The following is a 26,218-nucleotide window of genomic DNA, read 5'->3' on the forward strand; positions in this document are numbered from 1 at the left end:
ACATACATATATATGTGTGTTAATGCATGTTTAGTCTATAATATCTGTGCGTCTGTAGTTTATATGCATATGTAGTGTATACGTACATAGTATATGTACCATTAGAGTTCTATCAGAGAGGATAGAACTAATAAATAGAACATATTAATTGCCGCGTGAAATAAATAATTTGTAAATAGATTTGTAATTAAAATATGAAAATTTTTGAAATACAATCAGCTTCTTACGTACTGCATTTTGTTTGTACACAAAAAATATACACACATGTACGTACACTCACCTTTTTGACATGGTATAGTAATCACATCATTGGACGTTATTAGAAGTGCATGGTTCGTGGTTAAATAAAAAGTTTTGTGATAGAATTTTATAAACATTTTGTATTTAAATAGGATTTAATAACTACTCTATATATAGATTATATATAAAATCATTAATAAACAAATATATTATTTACTTTAAGAAGTTATTGATATAAATAAGAATTGGTGCAACAAGACGAAAAATGGCATTAATTAGAAGAGCAACTCATGCTGGTAGTTGGTACGCAGGCTCTGGTAAGCATTATTTAAAATATATTTTCAATTCATTTAATATTCCTATATCTGTTAACTATGATATGATCGTTATTATTTATTATTTTTTATGTAAAGTTATCATATGATTTCTAGTCTTCACACACATAAACGAGTAGCTACAACAAATGATGCACCTGTAAACAGCATTTTTCTGATGCAGTAATGTATATTTATGTAAATTAATATGTAATATTAATAATTCCTGTGATATCATTTGTTGTTATTATGTTCTACTTTGATTATTCAGTAGGATAATATACATTTTATAGACATATTGCATCCAACCATACTTTATTAAATTTATTGTTTAGTTATGTTTTTCTATAAAGTTCGTATTTATTTCATATTGAATATTATCAATTTGCTTAAAATTTTGAGGCAACTCAGTAAAAATCTGTTTTTATGCAGAAATTGTTGTTTTTATTGTAGCATTTCTATTCATTTGTATAATTTTAGCTTCCATTAATAGTTTTTCTGTTTCTTTTATAATTGTCCAGATTTTGCATTAATTATTATTATATATCTTAAAATGAATATTTTGTACAGGTACAGAATTGAATAAGCAATTAGAAGGTTGGTTGGGGGCAGCAGACTTGTCACATGGACCTGCTAGGGCAATTATTGCCCCGTCAGTAATTATAGCACATTACAACCATTTTTTTTAAATTAACAAATCTTTACTGAAATACGAACACAATTTCACAGACACGCAGGGTACAGCTATTGTGGAGCATGTGCTGGTTTTGCATATCGCCAGATTAGTCCTGTTGTTGTGTAAGTTTTAGTTGGAATGAAATCTAATAATTAAATATGTGATTTACATTGGATGACTATTACATTAGTGACCATTTTTTATTTTTCATTTTTATATATTGTAGTTTTGTTTAATTAAAAACTGAGTCATTTTTATAATTCAACTTGTGAGTCCGATATATATCTGGAAAAATATTTGAGTTAAGTTTACATTTACAATAATTTAACTTGTCTTATTATATAGTATCATAATTATATTATATTTATTTTATGTAAAAAAAAGCCGAGAAATATAATAGAAATTGTATTTAAAGATGTAAGCAGCAGTAATAAAGACCTTTACCTTTTACATTTTAATAATGAAGTATATAATGAAGATTTTGTTTTAATTGCAATATTATGTGCAAATTAGTCAAACACCTATCTTTGAGTATGTCTCAATTTCAAAAGATTTGTTTTAATCTACTCTTTCTGATTATTAATAATTATGTTTCATAAATACAAGTAAGTTCCTGCTACTTGCAGTAAAAATGGTCTATAATTCAATCCAATTATTCATTTAATATTTATAATGATATTTTGACACTTTAACATATTATTCAATGAAAATGACCTACTATCATAAATATAATAGTATATTACATTCATTTAATTTAAAATCTTAAATATGTAATGTATCATCATATAGTCGTAGGATATTTATTCTGGGCCCATCACATCATGTGAGATTAGCTGGTTGTGCTCTTTCTTCTGCTTCAATTTATCAAACACCACTGTATGATCTGCATATTGATCAACAAGGTATAAATTGTACACTACAGAATATTAAAATAGATTTTTGGATGGAATCTTTTTAAAACAATGAAGTATAATGTAAAAAACATATATAAGTATGAATTACTATCAAAGATTAGTTCAAATATAGGTTTCTGTTCATATGATAGTATGCAGAGAACTTGAAGAAACTAGACATTTTGAATGGATGGATTTAAATACAGATGAAGAAGAACACAGTATTGAAATGCAATTACCATTCATATCAAAAGTTATGGAAGGGTAGGCTAATTATAGTAATTATACTTCACTTACGTTGTGTACAATTTTAATCTTTTTTCCTATTAATATAGGTTCAAAGATTCTTTTACTATTATTCCTATACTTGTTGGATCATTAAGTCCAGAAAGAGAAGCATTATATGGGAGATTGTTAGCGCCATATATGGCTGATCCACAAACATTATTTGTTATTTCTTCAGATTTTTGTCACTGGGGACAACGTTTTCGTTACACATATTATGATAGATCATGTGGTCCAATTCATAGATCTATTCAGAATCTTGATAAAATGGTATGCAGTATAGTTCATATTTATATCATTATATCTAAATATAAACAATTTAATTTTTATTATAAACAAAGATATAGTATTTGCTCATTAAAAGAAAATATTATTTTATAGCATTTGATAATAATCATAATATTTTGTGTATGAATTGTATATTTTTAAATATAAAGAATTGCTAGTTGTTTTCAGTTAATTAAAAAAGAACAAATATATTTTTTTGTGCAATACTATTTCACAATATAATCTTATATCATTATCTGAATATTGGAACTTTTTAAAAATTTGTTTGGATACATTAATAAAGAATGTTGTAATCAAGTGAATATTAAACCTTTAATTTATCATATATGTAAGTAATAGTAAATAATATCTAACCAAAGTTTAATATATACTTTGATGAAATACTTATTTAATGTTTTGTTCCATATCGTATTTCCATTAATTTATTATAGGGAATGGACATCATAGAATGCTTAAATCCTACAGTATTTACTGATTACCTTAAAAAATATGGTAACACTATATGTGGTCGTCATCCTATCAGTGTCCTATTGCAGGTAATCATTTTTATTTGTTCAAGTCTGTAATTTGAGTTAATTATATTTTTTATGTATTTTACACACTTCATTTAACCTAATAAAAATTCATAATAAAATTATGATATACTATGTTAACAGGCTATACACAATTTGAAAGGGAATACTAATGGACAAAGAATGAACTTGAAGTTTTTGAAATATGCTCAAAGCAATCAATGCAATAACATGAATGACAGTTCTGTTAGTTATGCTAGTGCTTCCTTAGTTCTCGAGTGATAAGATTTATATCTTCAAGGTCACTAATTGCCAGTCAGGAAATTTACACAGGAAAAGAAAGTACTAAAAAAACGACAGTAATAATCTATTAAGCATCAGATGCATTGATCAAGATTTTCTTAAACATTTTTTATACATACAAAAAATAACACGGAAAGATGAGTAACGATTTATTATATAATTCTATTTAGTTATTCGTGAAAAGATACATTAATGTTTGCAATAAATAAATAAAAATATATTATTACAAAGTTGTTTTGTGTAAAGGTATCTCGGTATATTACTTACAAGAAATAATCAGTACTTCCATGTTCGACTTTATTTGTGGAAGGAGCTTAAGTATTTCTTTGCTTTGATTATTAATATAATCCTGCAAATAATAATAATAATGTAAAATGTGCTACAGCACATACAGGCTTCAAAATACCTGGCAGAGTTCAATCTACTGATAAAGAAGAGATAACTAATAAATTAACATTTAACAATGTTAATACATTTCTATTTTTGACAATTGCGAGAAATCAGAAAGAAATTTAGATGTATATACTAAGAAAAGAAGGAGAGTAATATCTTGTTTCATAAAATGTTAAAATACATTTGTAGATTATGGTTAAGTATAATGTAGGTACAATAGTGTTTGCTGTGTAGATTTTTTATGATTTGCAAATATATTATTAAAATAAAATTATTTATTGCATTCAATTTTTCAAAGTTTTAGTTTAATAACGTTTTGTCTAATAAATTGATAAATATTAAGAATAAAAATACATAACTGACATATTTTTAATTTTTATATACTCCTGCATTTTTATATATTATGTGTCTCAGGGATGTGCGCGTTTAAAACTAAAGAACCAGGTTTGAAACATATCTCTTCTGCGTCTTTAGGATGAACAGACTGCAATGATCAATAACTAATGAAATGCTTGTAAAAGCGATAAGTACAATTTAATTATATTCTCTTTGAAACAAAGCAATGAAATGATCTCAAATCCTTCCTGCTCTACAAACTATTGTTATTTTTCGTTAGCATAGATGTTAACGCGTTCGTTGTCAGACGTCACAAGCATGTGATACAGCAACTAGTTCTCTGACCTTACGATGATAGCGAACGTATTAAAGAGAACAATACGAATATTATACTGTCATAATGTAATTTTGTATAAGTGTAAAGGAGGATCAGTACGTAAAAAAATATATAATATATTTTAAGACGTCGCTTTTATGCTTTTATTTCTTATAAATTATCAATGTTTATGTTATGATATAAAATTTGTATAGTAAATCTTATATGTATTCTATTAAACCTATTTTATAATAAACTATTGTTCTTTTTAACTTTTTTATTGTGATGTTTTATTTATATATAGTGAAATTGTAAAACTGATCCTCAAGATGTTGCTTTTTCTATCTTTGTATACTAAGTCAGTAAGGATTCTATTTGTATGAAACAAGTAGAATAATCTTATATTGTTTCATAGTCGTGTATTATGTAAGGAGATATATGTAAATTTGTATGCACATTAAAAAAAATAAATACTTAAAACTTACATTTATAATTATTATAATTTTTATTGTTATATCTCAAAATGGTGTAACAAGTCCAGATTTTTATAGATTAATTAATAGAAATTAGTTCACATTGAAATAATTAATTTGTATTTAATAATTAAGGTAACAAATTTAAAGATGTATACTTACATTTTATCTTAGTCTTTTGAGCATATATTTATATCTATTAAATTAAGATATAATGTTTATTTGTATAGTATATTGTTGATCCAATCCTATGTAAGAATCGGACATCAAATACAACGTAATTGCTGTACAACCTTTAATGAACAAATTTTCAGTTCTTTTTAGTACTTAATATTACTACATTTAAGATAATACAACATTTCTAGTTTCATAAATACCTAATTTTGATGGTGTCGTAAACTGTAATTGTTGACATTTTCGTTGATCTCTTATTCCACTTATTCGTTTTAGTGCCCATAATTCTTTATCAGAAGTATTGCCTAACACCAAAAACCAGCCCTCGTCCTTTCCTTTTTGGAACATAGGGCAATGCACTCTTAAATTATTAGATCTATTTCTTCGTTTCATTCCAATGTTCAGTATATAGATCTGATCTTTATGTACATCAATACTAGTAGTACTTGCTGTCTTCAATATAACAGATTTTTGTTTAGTACCATCAGACCAATGACCTTCCAAGCTTGCATCAATACAAAGTATTGGCATTTCTTTTATCACCTGACATATCTGTTCAAATATTAATAACATTATGGTAATAATGAGATTGATAATTTTAACTTTTTCAATTTCAAACTCACCTCCTGTACTTCATTTTTTTGAAACCTTTCACTTAATGTTTCTACAAGCAAATTCTGCTTACTATATACAATATTACATAATAAAGGAAGAATTGTGGACAAAGATGAAAATAATTGTACATCTTCTGAATTTATATGAGGTAATGTAGTTATGGCAGATTCATCTATCCATCGAGCTTGAATAATCATTTGAAGCAACTGTATACTAACGAGTGTAGATATAAGCCAGCCATGATCTGCTACAGTATCTATCATAGCCTAAAAACAATTATTTACAATAATATCAGTCCAATATTTTTAATAAAATGGACGGGGGATATTATGTACACATAACATAACATTGTATTTAATTGTTATGTATACCTGAATAATTCTAATTGCTTGGTCAAGAACTAATTTTAAATCAGTACTATAATCTACACATGGTAGTGGAAGCCGTGAAAAGTGTGCTTGAAGTAATATGAAAGCTTTAGTATTTGGAGAATCGTACGAGTAGTTGTCTACTGTGTAACGACACATTTTACTTAGGTTCCTGTAAAATAATGAAAATGATCGGAATAAATTCGAGTTATTTAAATTGATATTTTTTTTCAATTAATAAAATAGGTGACTTACTCGTTTAATAATTCTTCATTGTGTCTTACAGGTAATTCACTATACTCATAAGAATTAGATAAAATTTGTAAAGACTCTTCAAGCGTTAGAGAACTATTCAATGATTGTTCAAACATCAACATTGTATGATGCGATAAGTAATAAAATGATGCTATTTTACCCATTGACAGTGGAAATATAGTTTGTCCATCCTATAATCAAGAAAATTCATAATCGTAATATTATTATTAATACTTAACTATTCGTTATCAAGAATTAACAAACTACATTTAATACAAACCTCATCAAAATCAATGCAATGTGAATCCATCAACACTTTTATTGTTCTATCGACCAAAGAAGATAAGTATTCATTAATTGTATGAGGTTCTAGAGTACTCAAGTTATAGTACACAGGATTTTTTATTAATCTTCTAAAAAAGTAAGTCCATGTTAAATAATCTAAAAATTCTTGTTTATTTTTTATTGTACCAGCCACAATTTCTGCATTTATATGATCTGGTAGTACTGCCAATAAACTCGATTCAACTGGAAACGGCTCGTGTAAGAAATTTTTATAAAAGTTTTTCTTCAAATCATGTACTAAAACAACTGCTACTCCAGAATTATCAAATTGAGGTCGCCCTGCCCGACCCATCATCTGAAGTACATCTGTAATTGGCATATCCACGTAACGTTTTACTTTACCATCGAAGTATTCTGTTCCCTTTATTACTACCAAGTGAGCAGGAAAATTTACTCCCCATGCCAAAGTAGCTGTAGCAATTAACACCTAAACAATATTTTTATAAAGTATGTAGGATTTAAATATTCTCAACTATCTCAATCAAATGAAATTACAAGAAATTAAAATGAGAATGTATAATAAAATGGAAAGAAGGTAAGAAAATAAAAAATTATTACGAAACATATTGTAGAAATTAATAGTAAAATGTAGTTGTAAGCTACGTTATAAGTAACATAATAATCATTGTATATTTTAAGCATGTACCTGAATTCTATTATTAACGAATAGTTCTTCTACAGTTTTTTTATCTTTATCCTGAAGACCAGCATGGTGAAGACCAATTCCAAAAGCAAGTGAAAGTTTCAAACTTGAATCTTGTACATGATGTGATATATTATCAATTTCTTCTTCTGGCATGTGCAACCATTGTTTCGGATTTTCTTCTGCTGCTAGATAAGCGATTAAACCCATTGCAGTTAATCGTGTTTGTCTACGCGATGAAACAAATATAAGAGCTGGACTTGATGGTGAATGTTGCTTGATCGCTTGAAATGTTGGTCTATTCATTGTTGCCATTCGTGGACAATAATGTTTCCCAGGGAAACCATTTATATGAATTTCTAATGGTACAGGCCGTACAGATGAGCGGAAATTATACATTCCCATTTCTCGAATACCTAACCAATTAGCTAGATCCACAGCATTAGCTAATGCTGTAGATAGTCCAACAATTCTAAGTTTTCTCTTTGTGTGAGAAGAAATAAAGTTAGTTCTTGAAACAATGACTTCTAATACAGGACCCCGATCTTCTCCTAAAAGGTGAATTTCATCAATGATTATAAGCGCAACATTTTTCACATAAGTTCTTGTCTGCCAACTTCTGCTAATGCCATCCCATTTTTCTGGTGTAGTTACAATAACGTTTGCACTAGCTATAGCTTTAATATCCGGTGATACGTCTCCAGTTAACTCTACTACTTTCTTTCCAAGTGAATTTTCTAATCGAATTTTCCAATCCTTTATTCGTTCTTGTACCAAAGCTTTCAAAGGTGCAATATACACAACTTTCTGCGTAGGATATTGTTTGAATACTCGAAACATAGCTATTTCAGCTACAATCGTTTTTCCTGAACCAGTTGGAGCACCCAAAAGTACATTATTATCAGTGTGGTACAAACAATGAAAAATTTGGGTCTGAATAGGATTGAAATGAGTAAATTTATAGAGTCTTCTAAATGTTGGTTCTTTCAATGTTTCCACTGATAAAGGTTGTAACTCCAATAAGTCAGTGTGAGGTGGAAATATGTCAGGTAATATTAAATTATGAAAGTTAAGGGGTGTCATACTTTCACAACTCAACCAGCGATCGCTTGTTGCTTTCACTATGTATTGAGCAGATTGTGGTTCATGCAATGGTATAGTCATAACAAGTTCTTGTTCCAAATTGTTGCAAACCATTTTTTTAGTCAACATAAAGTCTTCGTGATGATAAAGATCATTAGTATTTGAGTCTTCTACCCATATCCAAAAATGTTCTGCTGTTTTGCCATGTACTCTATCATTCCACCGAAACTGAGGATATATTTTCAGCCGTATTCTTAAAATTGTACGGGTAATTGGCTGTACAGTGGCTTCCATTTCTAACATAGGTAGTTCTTTACAACATTCCTTTACTAATGTTGCTTGTTTCGGATTACGTAAAATATCTCCAATTTCTTTGACACTCATATCATTTAATCTATCAATTGTTAATTCACGTTGTTCTATTTTATCAATCATTTCAGCAGTCAAACAAGAAAATTGGCGTAAAGGACTCGTTATATTCCATTGTTGTAATTCAAACATTTTTACTATTTCTAGTAAACGTCCAGCCATTAATGCATTACTTTTTCTTAACATAATTTTAAATAATGCTCTACATATGCGTACTGCATTTTGTGTAATATACGCTTGATCCGACATCAGTGAAAATGAAGTAATTCGACCACGTGATAAGTATGTTTGCAACAGAATATTCACCTTACCATGAATATTTTCTACACCACCTTGTGGTACAAGTTCACAATAATTTTCAGACATGTATTGCAGTTCATTAATCTCATCATCTCGCACCTTTAATTGCTCAAACTCTTGTGATTTTGATATCATTGCAAGTATTTCTGCTTCATTCATAATCGGTTTCATCAGTTCATTGAAAATTTCAACTGTATGATATTTAAGATAAAAGTGACTTGCTATACGTCCAAGGTCTGTTGTATTAAGGTCTCCAGTATCTACATTGTATCGAATCATTTTTGCTTTATCTAGTAATTGAGCTGCTACTTGAATTAATTCTTTTCTCTTTCGCTCTAGATTTGGATCTTCCGACATAACTTTATAAGGGATTCCATAAACGTGATAATTTAATTTCATTCGGACAAATAAATAAGTAAAGCTCAGCCAATTTATGGCTTCTTCTACATTTGATATTGTGCCTAATGAAATTTCAGCATTTAAATTATCTTCTAAATATTTAATGAAATTGCTTTCGATAGGTATTTGATTCGTTAATAACGATAAATAATGATATAGTTTATTGTGAGAAGTAATGATTGTAGCGTGTCCTGTACTGTCAAACTGTGGTCTACCAGCACGTCCAAAAATTTGAAGAACATCTAATATATCTAAATCCATAAATGAACCACGTGTTGAATCATATATTTCTGTTCCTCTTATAATAACTGCATGCGCAGGTAAATTCACACCCCAAGCTAATGTCGCAGTGCAAACCAAGACCTTAATTAATCCTTTAGAAAAATATTTTTCAACTAAATTTCGCTCTGTACGTAATAAACCAGCATGATGCACTGACAATCCATTATTAAATAATTCTATTAAATGTTTGTTACGTGATTTAGAAAAAGCTTTGCCCACAAATTTTTCATGACCTTTGGGTATAAATAGTTTCAACGTCTCATTTTGTATAGCTAAATCTTTTAATGCATTCGCCACTTTAACTGTAGCGTTACGTGCATGTACAAAAACCATAACTTGATGTCCTTCACGTACCATTTCCACAACTTTATCATAACATATATGATCCATATCATTCGAGCATTGTAAGGGTGCAGTTGCTTTTACACCAATAAATGTTTGACTAAGTGGCACTGGGCGAAAGCGATGATCAAAATAAAAAAGTCCTGCACGCGGACTCACTCTTAAAAATTTTGCAACATCTAAGTAATTTGGCAGAGTTGCTGATAGTCCAACAATTCTAATCATACTTTGTGAAGATAACACTTGTCGTAAAGTTCGAGCAACCAATGCTTCAACTACAGGACCTCTATCACCATGTAATAAATGTACCTCATCAATAATTAATAATTTCACTATGCTTGTAAAAGAAATATCTCCACTACCCTTTCTGGTTAAAACATCCCATTTTTCTGGAGTAGTGACAATCATCTGCGTTTGTTGAATTTCTGATTTTGTTAAATGCATATCTCCAGTTAGTTCTCGAACAGATATGCCAAGACATTCGAGTCTTTTACCAAAATTTGTTGTCATTTCTGCTGCTAAAGCTTTCATAGGTGTTATATAAATTATTTTGAATTGATTTTTCATTATCTGACCATCTTCAATATGCTGTTTTAATTGATGTATAACAGTTAACATAGCAACATTAGTCTTTCCAGCACCTGTAGGTGCACAAATTAATAAATTTTCATTGGTATGATAAGCTGCATTAAACACTATACTTTGTATTCGATTTAAACTTTCAATTTCTCTGAAAGCCATTTGTCCGATGTTATCTAATGTGGATATCATAATAGGTTTATAACTAATTTCATTTTCAAAGTTGAGTTGGGATTCTGGAATAGGTATATTAATTTCCTCATATATTCGTGTATCAGTCTTCACAATATTTTCCGGTAGCATTATTTTGTAACCTAATAAATTAACTGCAGACCTATTACTTTCATCCGATTTAAATACAAATGGATAATTTTCCTTTCTAGAAACAGTGTCTCTTTTGAATATTGGTGTGTGTGATTCTTTTAATGCTTCTTGCTTTTTGGCATATAGAGCATATGATTCAACGTCATTTCCTTCGCGTTTGCTCGAGATTTTATTTGATTTTTTTTCCTCTTTTCTAACTTGTTTTAATAAATGTTTTTCTTTTTCAGACTGTACTGTTACTTGACCAGTAATTACTGGTCTTTGTAAGTCACATTGTTTTTGTGCTTTAGGAACAGAACGAAAACATGGACTAGGAGCAAAAGTTAAAGCCAAAATACTTTGTCGATGTTGAATAATATACTCAATAAATTCTAATTGTTCATAACCAAGGAAATCGAGTAATTCATTTTGCATACTCTTACTATCTAACTTTGAATTTATCATTTCAGTAAAGTTCTCCAAAGACATACTTTCAGCATACTTTGTATAACATAATTCCAAATATTGCTTATATGTCGTTTTATCAAACTAGAACATAAATATGACCTATTAAATATGAGAACGCTTAGAATACTAATATTAGATTAAAATAATTTAAAATATACTTGAGTTTTGCATAATTGCATAGTGTCGTTGTTATACTTCATTGTAAAGTTATTTGTGGTCTGATTTATATTTTTTAAAGACATACTACGAAGTGCATCTGTATTTGGCCATAATACTTTTGCAGGTTTATAATCAAATTTTGGAATAAATGATATATGTTCTGATGTTTCCATACCATTACTATTTTGTTTTCCATTTCTTAATAACATCAAATCATTTTCATTTAAGTATTTTCTAATCATTGTAACTATCTGTAAAAAATATATGATCATGTAATATTTAAATTCATGATTATAAAATATTCATTTGCTAAGGTATGTTTTCTCAAGCTTGTAATAAATGCTCACAGATTTCTATTACTAGATAATTCAATATGTGCATGTGTATATATATATATGCAAGATTATATAAACTTACAGATATCATCTTATGAACATCCTGACGTGTTAAATTTCCTGCTTTTTCCTTTAAAATTTGAAATTTTGTTTCTGTTAAAATTGTGTCATCAATTAATACTTGTATAACAAACATTAAAAAGTCATGTTTGAATTCTAAAGGATATTCATCTGAAATAATAACAAATTACTAACAAGTTTTTATTTTATATAATTATACATTGATACATACCAAATATTTTGTCAACAATCTGACGTAGCTCTTCAACATGATGCAAAGTAATTTTGGGTAAAAGATTGCTTAAATCTTGCCAACTTAATTGACTATATTATACATAAAAGAATCATCTATTAATGTATGTGACACAATTATTCAAAAAATTAAAGTTAATGCTTATCTTGTGTTACATTCATTTATTATTGCATGAATTCAATTCAATCATAAATATGAAATTTAACACATGATAAAGATTGTACGGACACAGTGTGAAAATTAATTTGCTCTAATAATTAGTTCGTAGAATTTAATTATGAATGAATGAGATTTTTTAAATCATTACATAATACCAAGTTTTTAAATATATAGATAATACTTGTATGAAAGACTTTTTATTAAATACTAATAAACAAAATACAATAATAAAAGAAATTTTGTATTTATTTTCTTAAGAATGCAAATATATTTTCCTTTTTTTATAAAATACCTAACGCAATGCAGGAAATATTAAAATTAAAAAATACCTTTTTAGTTTACTATTTTGTTCCTTCTGCTTCCTAAGTATATCATTTGGTTTTAAATTTGTTGTACTTTTGATACGCCCAAGATTTGTGAAGGTTCGTAATGATCTTGTAATACGTGGTAATTCAGGCATTTTTAATCAATTATATCACTATACATTAACTGAAACATACATAAATATATTGTTTATAAAAATAAATTGGTTGTACTTTTAAAATTTAAAAAAGTTTGCAAATTTTTTTCTGAAAAAGGAATTAAACAATATTAATAATCGTGAAATTCATAGAAAATAAAAAATAACTCTAAATTAGTATGTATAAATTATAAATAAAGTATAATATATTGTTTCTTGAACATTATATACACTTACACTACTCAAGAAAATTTAGTAGAAAAAGTTGCAAAACAGCATACATACACATCTTTTTTTATGATAGAAATATAGTAATATCAATAAAAAATATGTAAGTTACGTGTGCATATATAAATATACATTTATGATGTATAAATAAAAAAATTATTTCTTCTACGATTGAAATTTAATGAATACTTCATATTTTTATAGAATAAATATGTCTGAACACACAAGTTTATAATTATAGTTTATAATAACGTGTACATAGAAACACATCTGGCTGTGTGTAAAATTGGACATTCAGAAATGACGTTCATTTTTGAAGTGATAAAAACGCATGACAACATCGAAGAAAGGAATATGAAATATAAGTTGCAATATTTCTAGTAATCAAATATGTAATAGAGTATTATCAAATGCATTTCCTTTCACTTTAAATATCTATATTATTTTTATAGCATATGTGTCGTCACTAATGATTATTATTTTTATGGTGTATCAATACTGAATTTACGAAAAAGGTAACGTTGTTACTTCGTTGCGAAGGTATTCTTTATTATGTATTAATAGATGAAAAATCTATCTCTCACTGTGTTTGCGTAGAACCGTTTTAAGTTGTATTTCAATACAAATCCAACAAGTACAATTGAAACGATTAAATCCTTTGTACATGGAATGATTGCTTCGTTGCACCACTTTGTGAGGTTACGTTTCAACAAATGACAGTAGCATTCGGTTGAATACAAATCTGATTTGAAGCGTATGTGAAAAAAATGCTAGAAGCGGCTGGGATTAACGCATCTTAGTACACTCTGACTGCAGCGAATTCAAGTTTGAATATCTCCGATAAATGAAAATTTATGAATGTGGTCACAGCGAGATATTTTGCGGGGGGTCCTTACTGGGGTTATCGTGACCCAGGTAGACCGAAAATCCTCCTTAACAGTAAGGTAAAGAATCCATTTAATATATATCTTTATCTATTGCGTGTTTATCATTTCAAATGACACCTCGAACAATATGTACCATAGTTTTGAAACTCTTTGTTTTTTATCTATTCATATATCTATTCTATATAAAGTACTTAACTTTATTATATCAGTGCCATTATTCCTATTTTTTAATTTTGAGTACTTTTAATCACATATTAATAAATGTTCTTCAACAGGTGTTTGTTAACATTTTTGCTAATACAAGTTACTTTGTAAATGCTACTTTTAAAGTGTAGCTTTCTTCCTCTTTTTATAGTTCTTTATTTTCTGGAATGTTGTTATAGTTTTAGTTCTTAACTGATGTAAAAGTATTTATATATTTTCGCATTATTTACAAAGGCATCTGTAAAACAATATTTTTGGATTTTGGTTATTACCTCTGAAAAATTACTATTTTATAAAATAAAGTAAAATCTAGAATGAATTGAAATTGTAGATAAATATGTATATTATGATTATATATATTTCCCAAAATTATAATATTGTAGATATGTAAGTCATAAAATTAAAGAATTATTGATTGTTAAAAAGTATTAACGCAATAGAGTCATTTAAATGACTACGAAGCTACTAGCACTAATTGTTATATAACGCAAGTATAAAAAAATATTCTATCCAATAAATAAATGTTTTACTACTTAGATTTTGATCAAGACTGCCAATGTAAGACTGAACTACTGATGCGTAACATACTTGCCTTTGATGTTAAGTACGGACAGCATCAATGGGAAACTGTTTTTCATGCTTTAAGGTGCCTTTTCCACCAGCCACCACTGATCAATCTTTGTCATTGGAACAAAAAGACGGTAATTATTTATAACTGTCGTTTATATTAATTTTTAATGAATTATCCATATTTCCTATGAGTTTTATACTTTTTATATTTTATTATAATTTCTTAACAAGTTCAATTTTTTGATAATAGAGAATTATTATATTATTATAATATTTATTGGTCAATTTAACATTCCAATTTGATGTTATAATTCTAAGATTTATGTAATTTTACATTTAATTACACTAATTTATTTAACATAATACATTCGAACTATAGAAATTGTTAGTAATAAAAATTGTCATAAGAAAGTATTTATTATAATATTATATATATATATCTATCATTATACTTTATTATATCTTTTGCTATTAAGAAAAAGACCATCTTTTTGTTTTAATTATACTATTAATTCCATTGCATACCATATTAAAAAAAAATTACATGAAAATTAGTATATATTTACATTTTTATATAGAAGTGATAACAGTTAATGTGGTTGTAGAAACAATGGAACTTAGGGGCTTGTTCCCAAATTCTTGCCAACAATCTGGGCCTTTGGTACCTGAACCACATATAAATGGAAACAGAAAATCAATCACTACGTTATCAACATTCAATAATGTAGGGTCTGATAACTGTGGGTCTGTGCCTAGCGTACAAAATAATTTACGTTTGTCGAGAGGATTTTATACACGTTTACCGCCACTGAGTAAATCTGGACAATCGTCTGGGCAAAATGTGACAAGTGAATCAAAACAGCAAAGAGAATCGGAGAATAAGTTAAATGCTTTATTTGACCAATATAAGGTAAATTTGAAATGAAAATTTTCAGTTTGTTTCATTAATTTTTGTTTCATTGTGTTGGCTGTCAGACTTGACTTTCACATCTTGTTCTTTATGTGCCAACATATTGAACAATAGTGAAGTTTTATAAAAGCTCACTTTACAATAAAATCATAACATTAAACTGTTGTTACATATTAAATCTTATATTAATAAAAAAGAAAATTTCAAACTTTTGTGTAATCACCAAAACAAGCTATGGTATCTGCTCTATAAATGGTTATGATACAAAGTAAAGGGTAAAGTGATATGTCAGTATGTTATACAGCACAGTGGACTAAGTGGTATGTGACATGTTGGCATGTTAATATTTTATGACAGCCAATCATTACATATCTAATACTAAATTTATAATTTAAATTCAAAATTCTTATTCAAAAAATAATTTTTGTTTTGCAAATTTGATTGATAGGATCCACATGAAGATGTAATTCTAGCAGATGGAATAGAAAGACTTTGCAATGATTTACAACTATCACCGGATGAGTTTCAAGTACTTGTGCTTGCTTGGAAACTAAATGCTGAACAAATGTGCCAATTTACACGTCAAGAATTTGTGACAGGTTTAAAAGCAATGAAAGTAGACAGTATACGTAGTATACAAGCAAGACTACCAGAAATTGTTCAAGACTTGTCAGTAAATAGTGATTTATTCAAAGATCTCTATCGATTTACGTTCCGATTTGGTTTAGATATTAATTCTGGTCAAAGAATATTACCAGCTGACATGGCAATCGTTCTATGGAAGCTTGTTTTTACATTACGTGAACCGCCACTTTTATCCAGATGGTTGAAATTTCTTGAGTGCCATCATGTTAGAGGCATACCCAGAGATACATGGAATATGTTTTTGAATTTTGCTGAAAGCATTGGTGATGATCTTGGTGCCTATGATGATGCAGAAGCATGGCCAAGTTTATTTGATGATTTTGTGGAATATGAAAATGATCAAATGAATCAAAATATCAGTAAAGATGATATCATAAAAGATGTTTCTATTGATAAAGCTTAATATTGATGTTCTCAGTTTTCATTGTGATAAGGTATTATTAATTTTCATTTAAATTCCAAACAAAACTATTTAAACTTTTCTAACAATGAAAAGGTAATCATTCTTCTGTAAGCTTTCCTTATTATTTCATGTTGTTTAATTTTAATATTGGCATACAAAGTACCAAACTCAATGAAATTATTAATTAAAAAATAATTAATAAATTTGTAAAATCAAAGGTACGCAATATAATTCTATTTGGTGGATTTTATTTGCAATGTTGCAAATTAAAAATTTTTGTATACTTAGTAGATAAATTAGAAAGCAGAATTTCTATAATCTAAATTTTATGATACAGTATATGTGAATGTACATGATTCCTAGTACATTAACATTTCTTACACTTTTTGAAACTACTGTTGAAAAAAAGAACAAATGTAAAAAAGAAACAAATGTAAAAAAATAGATCTCGTATTATATAGAAATTCTTCGGAAATTTATCTAACGAGCTTTATCTCGTTAGATTAAAATATATGGTGTAACCTTTTTGACAATGGTGTAAAGTCACTACTGTGAAACAAATTTAATAATTTGTGATTGTAGTTTATGATATTGTTTTAAATGGACGTTTGGTTTATTTAATTATGTTCCTATTTATTATTACTTTTTTAATATCTAGAATCTGAAGTCTTGAAATATTTAGATACAAGAGTAAGTATTATTAAAATTTCCTGGTAAACACATTTCAAATAGGATAAAGTTGTTCAGACATATGTATATAGTGCCATGTCTTTCGAAAACACTAGAAAACTATTTGTTAAAATTAGTGATATATAATATCTAGTGTATCAACAAAGAACTTATTATCTACTGATTTTTGTTCATACAAATATATTTTTAACTTCACATAGCCTTGATTTAAAAATAAATTAATGAATTTTTAAGTATTTACCAATCTGCTTAAACATAATTTAATATCATTTTGTTACTTTATTTGTGAAAAATAAAATGTTGAAGCAAGTATAAAATAATTCGAAAGAGTGTTAAATGTTACTTACACAGAGGAACTTGCAAACTTAAGTTCTAGTATCAATCAAAACTATTTCTTGTAATTATTACAGAATAAAAACTAAATTATTGCATAGTTGCTGCCTTTATAAAATGAAGAATTGCTTTAATTTTCATAAAAATATTATTAATTAGAAAAATTGTTGAGTGAAGTAATCACTATTATGAAAGGACCATATGCAAAATACTTTATTAAAGTATTCAATCGATTGACATAATAGTACTTTTTTTACTTTCTTGGAAAACAATTCCAAAAGGATATAGTTTACACCCAAATGCTTTAATATTAAGAATTGTATGATATATATATACCAGTTCATGATAGACTCAAATCTCTTATTGAAACTGTATACTATTGGAAAGCAGGACATTTTACTAATTAAGCATTACAGTATATTAACCATTATGGTTCTTGATAAGTTTCACAAAATTTTACTTCCTATTTCTTCTAACCATGGGTTCTAGTACAAGGTTATTGTTGAGATATAACATGTCAGACACATGGGACTAATACTACTGTATAACACACATTTAGACCAAGTTTATAGTTTTTTAAATCTATTTTCTGGCTTATTGATACCCAAATGTGATAAATCAAGTTCTTCTCATAATACTCATGTATGTTAATCTAAGATTAGTTTGATGTAATTTCTTTCAAACTATTCAAGCTATATTATAAAATGCCCTTATCAATAAGTTGATGGAACTCCAAGGGTCACAATTTGGAGTAATGGGACTACATGTTATATTGTGTGTGTAAATCTGATCTTGGTCCTCTGTATAGAGTTGTCCTCCTTTTCATCTTTCAGAAATTTTTTGTTACTAAATGTGAAAGGAATGTTTTTACTTATTTTATACTCTTACATTAATTTTTTTCATCTGTAATAGCTGTGATAACTTGCTACTTTTCCTATGAATATTGTTTTTTATATTGTAGCAACCCTCAGAAACATCAGTTAATTTACTGTGTTGATTGTTCAGTTGGGTCCACTTTATTTATTTAACCTGCCACAATATATGTTACAATGAGGAAGGAAAATCTTTCATACATTAATATTTTATGCCTTTTGGTAACAAGGACAAATGCAGTGAACTTCTGGGCACTTTGCTTTAATTTTCAGTCCATATTGTAGGTTGAGATAGTATACAATTTTACTTATTTGTTTACTTAATATTTTGGTTGTGAATGGTTTTTTGATGTTTAATTTTTTTTGGAAAAGATTCGAAGTTCTCTATCATTAAATTGCTTTCTTGGTCTCATTTCCCTTATTGCGACCTAATATTGCTAGGGAGAACTTCTCTGTGACTTTCTCCTCAATCTTGTCATGTTTGCTCCCCAATACAAATATTTCAGTGTCTTTCTTCTCCAGAAAGTGGATAATATTAAAGTATTAGGTGTTCTCACACATTAGTAATATTCATACTGATTGTTCCTCTCATTTTTAAAATGGCATCTATGGTGGTATTTTCTTCCAAAATTCATATATTCCAGAACATAAGTATTTGTCTCGCTTCTCATGTCTTGCCTGGAAGCAGTTAGATAAATCCATAAGGTGATGTGTGTGCAGTGGACCAGTTTTCCACATTTTGGAAAATATTCCCTACTGTTTTATTATGTGTAATTATGGATACAAAAACTGTTCCTATCTGTTAACAAACAGAATACATATTGCTTCAGACACTCTCGTTGGCAGCATTTTGAACATTAATTAACATAAATCTTAAGTCCTCATACTTAATGTCAAGTCATTGTATTTGAGATTTGTAGTGTGATTTTTAGTTCTCTGCTAAGTAAAAATCAATTTTTTTATTTGTGGATTGTCAGACCACGTCTTGTGTATAATTCAGTACTTAGGTGGTTTATTTTTGTTTATCTACGGGTGATAATGGAAATATCAATACTACTTTTTCATTCTGTCCTCATAAGATCAATGTTACTTTTGCTCTTCATTGCAAAAGTAAATGTTTTAAAAATTCAGTCATGGATAATTGAATGAGTATTTTGTACATGGTTCTTTATAGGAATTTGGTAACACATTTTTTCTGTAAACATTAATCAAATGAATAGTAATGAGGAAGTTGAAATAATAAGATCACCTATATTATATAGTGGCTTATAAAAAGATCATACAAAATTTTACAAGCAACATATAGAGGTCAATTTATTTTCTGTAAGCTACAATATATTGATACTATTTTATGAAACAGTATGGGAGAGATTTTTGAGACTATCCATGGTGGCTGTATGTGTACTCTACATTTCTACATTATAGAAATATTTTGCTCATGTATATCATCCTGTTATTCTCGGCGCAAATATCTGATACGTTTTTTACTACTTCGTCATTATATGATGATTTCATTTCAGGATCATCCCGAGTCTCTTTTTAATCTTAGAAGCATCTTAAGGTGGACAATATTACTGCTTGATTTTGATGGGTTGATTGTTTTTGGTATCTGGGGCTTCTTTATCCTGGATCTCTTCATAAGTTGTTTTAGAACTCACTGGTTTTCAACATCAGTTTTCATCATCTTCATCGTCACTCTCAACCTGCAAGTATTTGGTGGTTCTGTATGGTGAGTTTTCGTTCATGGTTTTTAAATACCTTTTGTAACCAATAATACCTATTTTATTTCCTCCTATTCTTAACAATCTCTTTCTTTGGATTTGGATTACATGATACGAAGGTTTTATATCCTCAAACAAATACTCTTATCTTCCTTGGTTCTGTTTCAATCTGTTCTAATATTTTAACTCCTTTCTTCTTTCTTTAGTTTGTTCCTTGCGTCTCGTTATAAGTTATGGTCTATGAAAATACAGACAACTCCAAAACAATAAAAGATTTTCGAAGAGTAAAGAAAATAGTGTATTATTTATAATGAAATATAGCATAGAAGCTTTGATGGCGATATTAAACTACAATAACTTTAATTATTGTATTTAAAAATTGAGTAACTTAACACCTTTTTTTAATAGAACAATTTGAAGGGAAAGTTCCTCAAGGAAGTACCTTCCAACTTGCTAAACAGAAAATATCAAAAATATTTTATTCCTCTGATTTCGAGAAATTCTATAAAATTATTTATTGCTGTTTGTGATTTCAAAATAACTACTGAATAATTGATTTTAATTTAATATAGATATTACTAAAAGTATATATGCGTCATCAAGACTTAATCATCAGATAGGCTCAGATACAAAATGTCAAGATACTTTATACAATTTGTATGATAACAGTTTTGTTGTTAATTTCCGCAATTTTACTTAAAATTTTTGGAACATATTTTGCTTAGATCTTTTTTACAGTTTTAATAAGAATCTAGTTCTCACAATTAAAAGTTCTCAATGAAAGATAATTTCCTACAACTCATAGTATTATAGAATGCGACTTTTCAATGATACAGTGTTCCCTCGAACAGTGCGGATTTGATTATACACAGATCGTTTTTTTTCTTTTTTTTTAAACAATATCGTATCTCCACTTTATTTATCATATAACAAAAAAGTTAAAGTTTCTATCGATCCGTTCAGCTAGTTGCTAAGTTTGAAAAATTACCCTTTAAAAGGTGCTACATCTTTCTTGAAACGCTCTGTACAAATAACATAAATATAATATAATGTAACATAATAAACATGTAAATAATATAATTACTTAATATGTATATATGTATACACGTGTACATATGAATTATATATGCACATACGTTCGAAAAATGAAAATGTACTTCAGATTTTTGTGAAGGTAAGAGAAAGTTTCAAACTACAACACGGATTTCCATTTGTCTGTCGACGTTCTTAACTTTCGCATTCTCCAAAGAGTACTGTGGTTTCAATTTCGTAAAATGTTTCGCCTCCATGTCAACTAAGAGACACTTCTCTATTCAGAATCGCAACTTTATTAATGCGAATTTAAATCTTTCTTCAAACTCTTCAAACTTATATTGCTTGTCGATGAAGTCAAATAGATCGAACACGTTCATACAGACTTACGTTCGAACATGTTTTATTGTAAAATTATAAATTGTTTAATGAGCTTTATTAATTGTTTCGACAGTTAAAATAAACGGTTCAAGATTTGTTGTTTTCATCAAGAATTCAGTTCGTCCATTCGTCGAACTCTTACCAATATTCCCTCTAATGCAAAAATAGTGGTTGATGCGTTCTGAATGCGCTCCCAGAGATGGTTTGTTGTTTCTGTTACATTTTTCCAAACTAACCGTTTTGTGTAATTCCTCATAACGAAAAGTCCATAGAAGATAGATCTGTCGTCTTATCGTTAGGACCTGGAAGATCAATTAACCAGTTCGTTGCGACCGATCCATAGTAGAAGTCTTTCATCAAGATATCATACTTATAATTCCCTCCATAATTGTGACCGCGTACCATCATTGATAAATCATATTTGGGAAAGTGTTGCCGATAGGACATCCTGCAAAAAAATCGAGATTATCTTGTGAAAGTGTCAAATACAATACAATACCGTACCAATTTGTTGACAGTGATCAACTTGATTTAGTCCGTTTTAATTAGAAATGGATGCAGTCTCCTGATCGTCCAAACTATATAATCAATTGATTACAAATACCACTTATCCGTTAGGCAATAGTGGCTGGATTATTTACAAAATTTTGTGAAATTCCTTCCTCTTCGTCTGTATCAGCGGGAATTAGTTGCTTGCCGCGGCCGACTTTCGGAAGCACCACCCTCTGTTCTCTGTAGGCCCAATCAGGCCCAGAATTATAATGTTCACCCGGCAGCATGCGTCGCAACCCCACTCCTTGCGTAGTGACTTTTCGCGCTGACTGTCTAAAACAAGTAAATCAAGCGTTACAACTTACACAGAAAATTGCTTATAATTATTAACGTATACATTTCTCGATCCGTGTTCATTCGGACTGAAAATATGCAGCTTCTTTTTTAACATTCCGTACGGTTAACCACTGATAAGGAAAAACTTTGTATTGTTAACGATATCGACTTCCTTGCATATATTTATTTATATGCAGTAGTTATTTATTTATGTTAGACTTTTTTCGCGAGCCACATTCTCGCAACGTGTTTAATATAATATTCATATTTCTAACATTGAACTGTTTGATTAGCAATTAGCAAATAAGTAGTTCCCGTAAAAGGAATTCCCGTAGCCGCTAACCGTCTCTTTCTAACCATTTTCACACGTTTCTCTCAAGCTGGATATCTATGGCTATACATAATTAATTACAACCACGTTTATCATAAATCTAGATACATCGTTTCATTAAATTTCATTGATATTGGGAGGAAGCATATGTGAAACATTGCTTGAAAGATTCAACGATGTAAATTATAACTGTGGTCTAGAGTCTAGAATTTGAAGATTGTAATAGCAGATAAAAATGTTCTTTTCTATTACAGGTTGTATTATTATATTTTGGATTATAGTAGATACCTAATGTAGGTATCTTCAACGGTGTCTCGCGTACGTGCCACATTTTCTTTCTTTCCTTTTGTTCCACGAAATAGTATAACTTTAATTAATATCACTATAGAAACTTAACTTTAAGAATTTATTTTATAAATTGCTCCTGTAAAACTGTCGCGTATATAATATTTCTGATTTTATTCGCATAAATGCTATTTATATCACATACAAAAGGGTTCCTCTGTGTTAAGTAATATAAAATTACGTTCGCAACAAAATTATTGACATTACATAAGCGTGAATAATTTAAGGTCAACAGACGCACATATATCGTTAATTTATTTTTTAACTAAATAACACGTTAAACTTACGTTTAAACCCTTATCTTTAAAAGCTTATCGAGAATATAGCTTTATGTATATTATTGTATACCGGAGACATTAAAAGCTTTCACTTAACTAATATTTGAAGAACAATGTTAAGAAACACGTAGGGTTGTTTTTCTTGTGATAACTTCTAATCAGATCAAATATTGTCGGCGCATTGGTGTCTCATGGAATAGGTTTGGTAACAATGCATAAGATCAAGTGATAAATATAAGTAGAATTTGAGTGCTAATGCTACGGATATTTATAACAAAAATTGTATATTTCCCACGATTCATAATAAAGTGATTTTCATTCTTGAATAAGATATAAACGGTAGCAAAACAAATGCGTTTAAGCAGTTTTGTAATGTTAATAAATATAATTTTTTCATATACTTTTTACAGCAATTCAATATATATGTATTGTTTGATAATTCTTAAGATTAAGTTATCATTAAGCGTAATTGATTTATTGAGAAAACAATAGCTGTTACGATTATGAAGTACGTGTACATATGATAGTGACACAAAAATTGGGCATAGTTTTAATAATGCATATACATTCGCAGTATGCAACACAATTATATATTAATACGACAAAATTTCAATTTTAATATTTACACTGATAGTTTTATACATATTTTATTAATATGAGCAGTATAAGAAAATATCATATTTTTAAGTTCTTAAAATAAAATTTTTATTTCTTTACGCACTTTACACGAAGGTTAAGTAATTAACTTGCATATATTAATGATCTCAAAATAAGCAGATACAAAATTATTACGTATTTAATTACAAGGAACAGTTAAAAAATGTAATTAAAAAAAAGGAAAATTCTAAATGGAAACAAGCTTTAAATCGACTGTTTCATGTAATTTGAAATTGAACGACTTGTAATCACAGATGTGCGACTTATGAGACTCCCCTGAACTGCAGAGTCACCTCGGTTCATTCGATCCTGTAATAGAGTACGTAAATACTTAAGTGGCTATGTAAACTTTCTTATTGTTAGTCAGTATAACGATAATAAACGAAGTTACACGAGTGTGTTGTAAGTAGGTAAGTTTTTATTATTTCTTGAAACTGGTACGGTGTACGAAAGGATAGCATTGGCACTTGACGATCTTGTTTGGAAAATTCCGATATTTTCTTACACTATTACATTTTATCTCGTAACACGTGAAAAATCTATGTATGTATTTGGTGAAAGTGCTGTTTAAGGAATCGACGTATCTTCGATAAACACGACCTTCGCATATGTATGTTGTCAAGAACACCCCTCTAGATGACCACCAGAAAGATTTAGCCGATGTTTGCTGTTTGTTAAAATGTTATCAACAAAATAACATTTATAAGCGCGGAACTTATAATCTCGATACTCGGTTGTGTTTAGATTAGTACAATTGTATATATATTCACTTGATACACACATAAATTATGCTTTTGCTGTAGTTAAAGCAGAGAGTACTATTTATGCGGAGGTCATTTAGCGGAATTATCGTAACAATATATGTAAAAGTCAAGGATATGAGAGGTTGGTCCCTTCATCGCATCTTTCCAGAATGTAATTGATAATGCGTTTGTACAATGAGAAAAAGTTATAAGGAGAACGAAATAAATTTTTACAGAGAGCTAGTTGAGAAATTAACGCAGCAGTGCCCGGAAACCGGCATTGCTGAAGTGATAATACTTCCATGTCTGTGACTATGAGTTACTATAAATGACTATTCTTATTAAGTCGGTATCTTTATGATGAAAATTGCAGTATTACAAATATTTTTCCAGGACGATAATTTCTCTATTTATGTAAATTATAAAATTATTATTTCAGCAGCACAACATATATTGCACTTCAAAATATCTTTCGTAAAGCAATATTGATATTTTTAAGGAACCAATATGAAAAATACTGAAGGAAAAAATTGTGAAACAATTATTATTTTATAACTTAATGTGTAAAAATCCGGTGGTGAATTTTACTCTAAATAATTTTATGTATCAAATTCATTATATAAATATGAAAAATAAAGCTTTTATAGATTCATAAACCTATTTATATTTGTATACACTGTGTATAAATTGCTTGAATAATACAATTCATATTATTTATGTGACGGTAATTACTCTAGTTTTAATACGTTTTCATACGTCTGGATACATAATATCAAATCATTCATACGACCATCCTCCCCCTAAAGGGGGGCTAATAGGTTTACACGAAGTGACTTTAAAAAAATTGACGAACAAAGCTGAGGATGATTGTAAACATCATCAATTTCGATGATGAGGACAGAAATTGCTTTGCTCACGTAGGAAAACTAATTACTAAAAGAATACAAATAAAAATTAATGTTAATCTCGAGAAAATGAAGATTTTTTTATAAAAGTTGAAAGAGAGCATATTATATTATATTATATTTAATAATATTATATTTATATAATTATATTAATAATATTATATTTAATATAATAATAATTATATTAATTATTATTATATTAAATTCGCCTTTCAGGCGAGAAATATTTCTTCAAATAAGCGAGAGCGAGGGAGCAAGACTGGGAAGTATCGAGA

At 28.5% G+C, this 26,218-nt stretch overlaps 3 protein-coding genes across 4 annotated transcripts; 2 read left to right on the forward strand and 1 right to left on the reverse strand.

Moving 5' to 3' along the window:
* The first annotated feature begins 296 nt into the window (after positions 1-296).
* On the forward strand, positions 297-5,040 carry LOC117224400 (protein MEMO1). The gene is made up of 8 exons (XM_076526005.1): positions 297-557; positions 1,125-1,206; positions 1,284-1,352; positions 2,020-2,132; positions 2,276-2,387; positions 2,459-2,678; positions 3,128-3,232; positions 3,353-5,040. Exons 1-8 carry the CDS (start codon positions 506-508, stop codon positions 3,488-3,490), a joined length of 891 nt encoding a protein of 296 aa, XP_076382120.1. The 5' UTR covers positions 297-505; the 3' UTR covers positions 3,491-5,040.
* obe (activating signal cointegrator 1 complex subunit obelus) lies at positions 3,648-13,927 on the reverse strand. Of its 2 annotated transcripts, XM_076526004.1 has the most exons (13): positions 13,793-13,927; positions 12,850-13,009; positions 12,341-12,432; positions 12,131-12,279; positions 11,713-11,964; positions 7,433-11,635; positions 6,722-7,213; positions 6,442-6,632; positions 6,190-6,358; positions 5,827-6,084; positions 5,407-5,755; positions 5,192-5,322; positions 3,648-3,860 (listed from the first exon to the last, which is right to left on the reverse strand). In XM_076526004.1, the coding sequence occupies exons 2-12, from the start codon at positions 12,978-12,980 to the stop codon at positions 5,234-5,236; spliced, it is 6,375 nt and encodes a 2,124-aa protein (XP_076382119.1). In that variant the 5' UTR covers positions 12,981-13,009; positions 13,793-13,927; the 3' UTR covers positions 3,648-3,860; positions 5,192-5,233. The 2 variants fall into 2 exon arrangements, with proteins under 2 accessions (XP_076382119.1, XP_076382118.1); XM_076526003.1 differs by lacking the exons at positions 3,648-3,860; positions 13,793-13,927 and adding an exon at positions 13,218-13,428 and having other exon boundaries at positions 5,038-5,322.
* An 88-nt stretch (positions 13,928-14,015) lies between these two features.
* On the forward strand, positions 14,016-25,698 carry SCCRO3 (defective in cullin neddylation 1 domain containing SCCRO3). The gene is made up of 4 exons (XM_033477317.2): positions 14,016-14,152; positions 14,837-15,000; positions 15,475-15,779; positions 16,228-25,698. The coding sequence occupies exons 2-4, from the start codon at positions 14,919-14,921 to the stop codon at positions 16,825-16,827; spliced, it is 987 nt and encodes a 328-aa protein (XP_033333208.1). The 5' UTR covers positions 14,016-14,152; positions 14,837-14,918; the 3' UTR covers positions 16,828-25,698.
* Positions 25,699-26,218: the final 520 nt, after the last annotated feature.

Source organism: Megalopta genalis, chromosome 13, assembly GCF_051020955.1.
Source record: "Megalopta genalis isolate 19385.01 chromosome 13, iyMegGena1_principal, whole genome shotgun sequence".
Taxonomy (NCBI): domain Eukaryota; kingdom Metazoa; phylum Arthropoda; class Insecta; order Hymenoptera; family Halictidae; genus Megalopta; species Megalopta genalis.

Bases quoted from the DNA above. Each gene is read 5' to 3' on its own strand.
- LOC117224400 (XM_076526005.1), top strand. From the start codon at position 506: ATGGCATTAATTAGAAGAGCAACTCATGCTGGTAGTTGGTACGCAGGC. The intron at 1,353-2,019 runs GTAAGTTTTAGT...ATCATCATATAG, and splicing joins CAGATTAGTCCTGTTGTTGT to TCGTAGGATATTTATTCTGG. The intron at 2,133-2,275 runs GTATAAATTGTA...TTCATATGATAG, and splicing joins TCTGCATATTGATCAACAAG to TATGCAGAGAACTTGAAGAA.
- obe (XM_076526004.1), bottom strand. From the start codon at position 12,980: ATGCCTGAATTACCACGTATTACAAGATCATTACGAACCTTCACAAAT. The intron at 6,633-6,721 runs GTTTGTATTAAA...TCTTGATTATAG, and splicing joins ATTGCATTGATTTTGATGAG to GATGGACAAACTATATTTCC. The intron at 6,085-6,189 runs GTATACATAACA...AATTGTTTTTAG, and splicing joins AAGCAATTAGAATTATTCAG to GCTATGATAGATACTGTAGC.
- SCCRO3 (XM_033477317.2), top strand. From the start codon at position 14,919: ATGGGAAACTGTTTTTCATGCTTTAAGGTGCCTTTTCCACCAGCCACC. The intron at 15,001-15,474 runs GTAATTATTTAT...ATGTGGTTGTAG, and splicing joins GTCATTGGAACAAAAAGACG to AAACAATGGAACTTAGGGGC. The intron at 15,780-16,227 runs GTAAATTTGAAA...TTTGATTGATAG, and splicing joins CTTTATTTGACCAATATAAG to GATCCACATGAAGATGTAAT.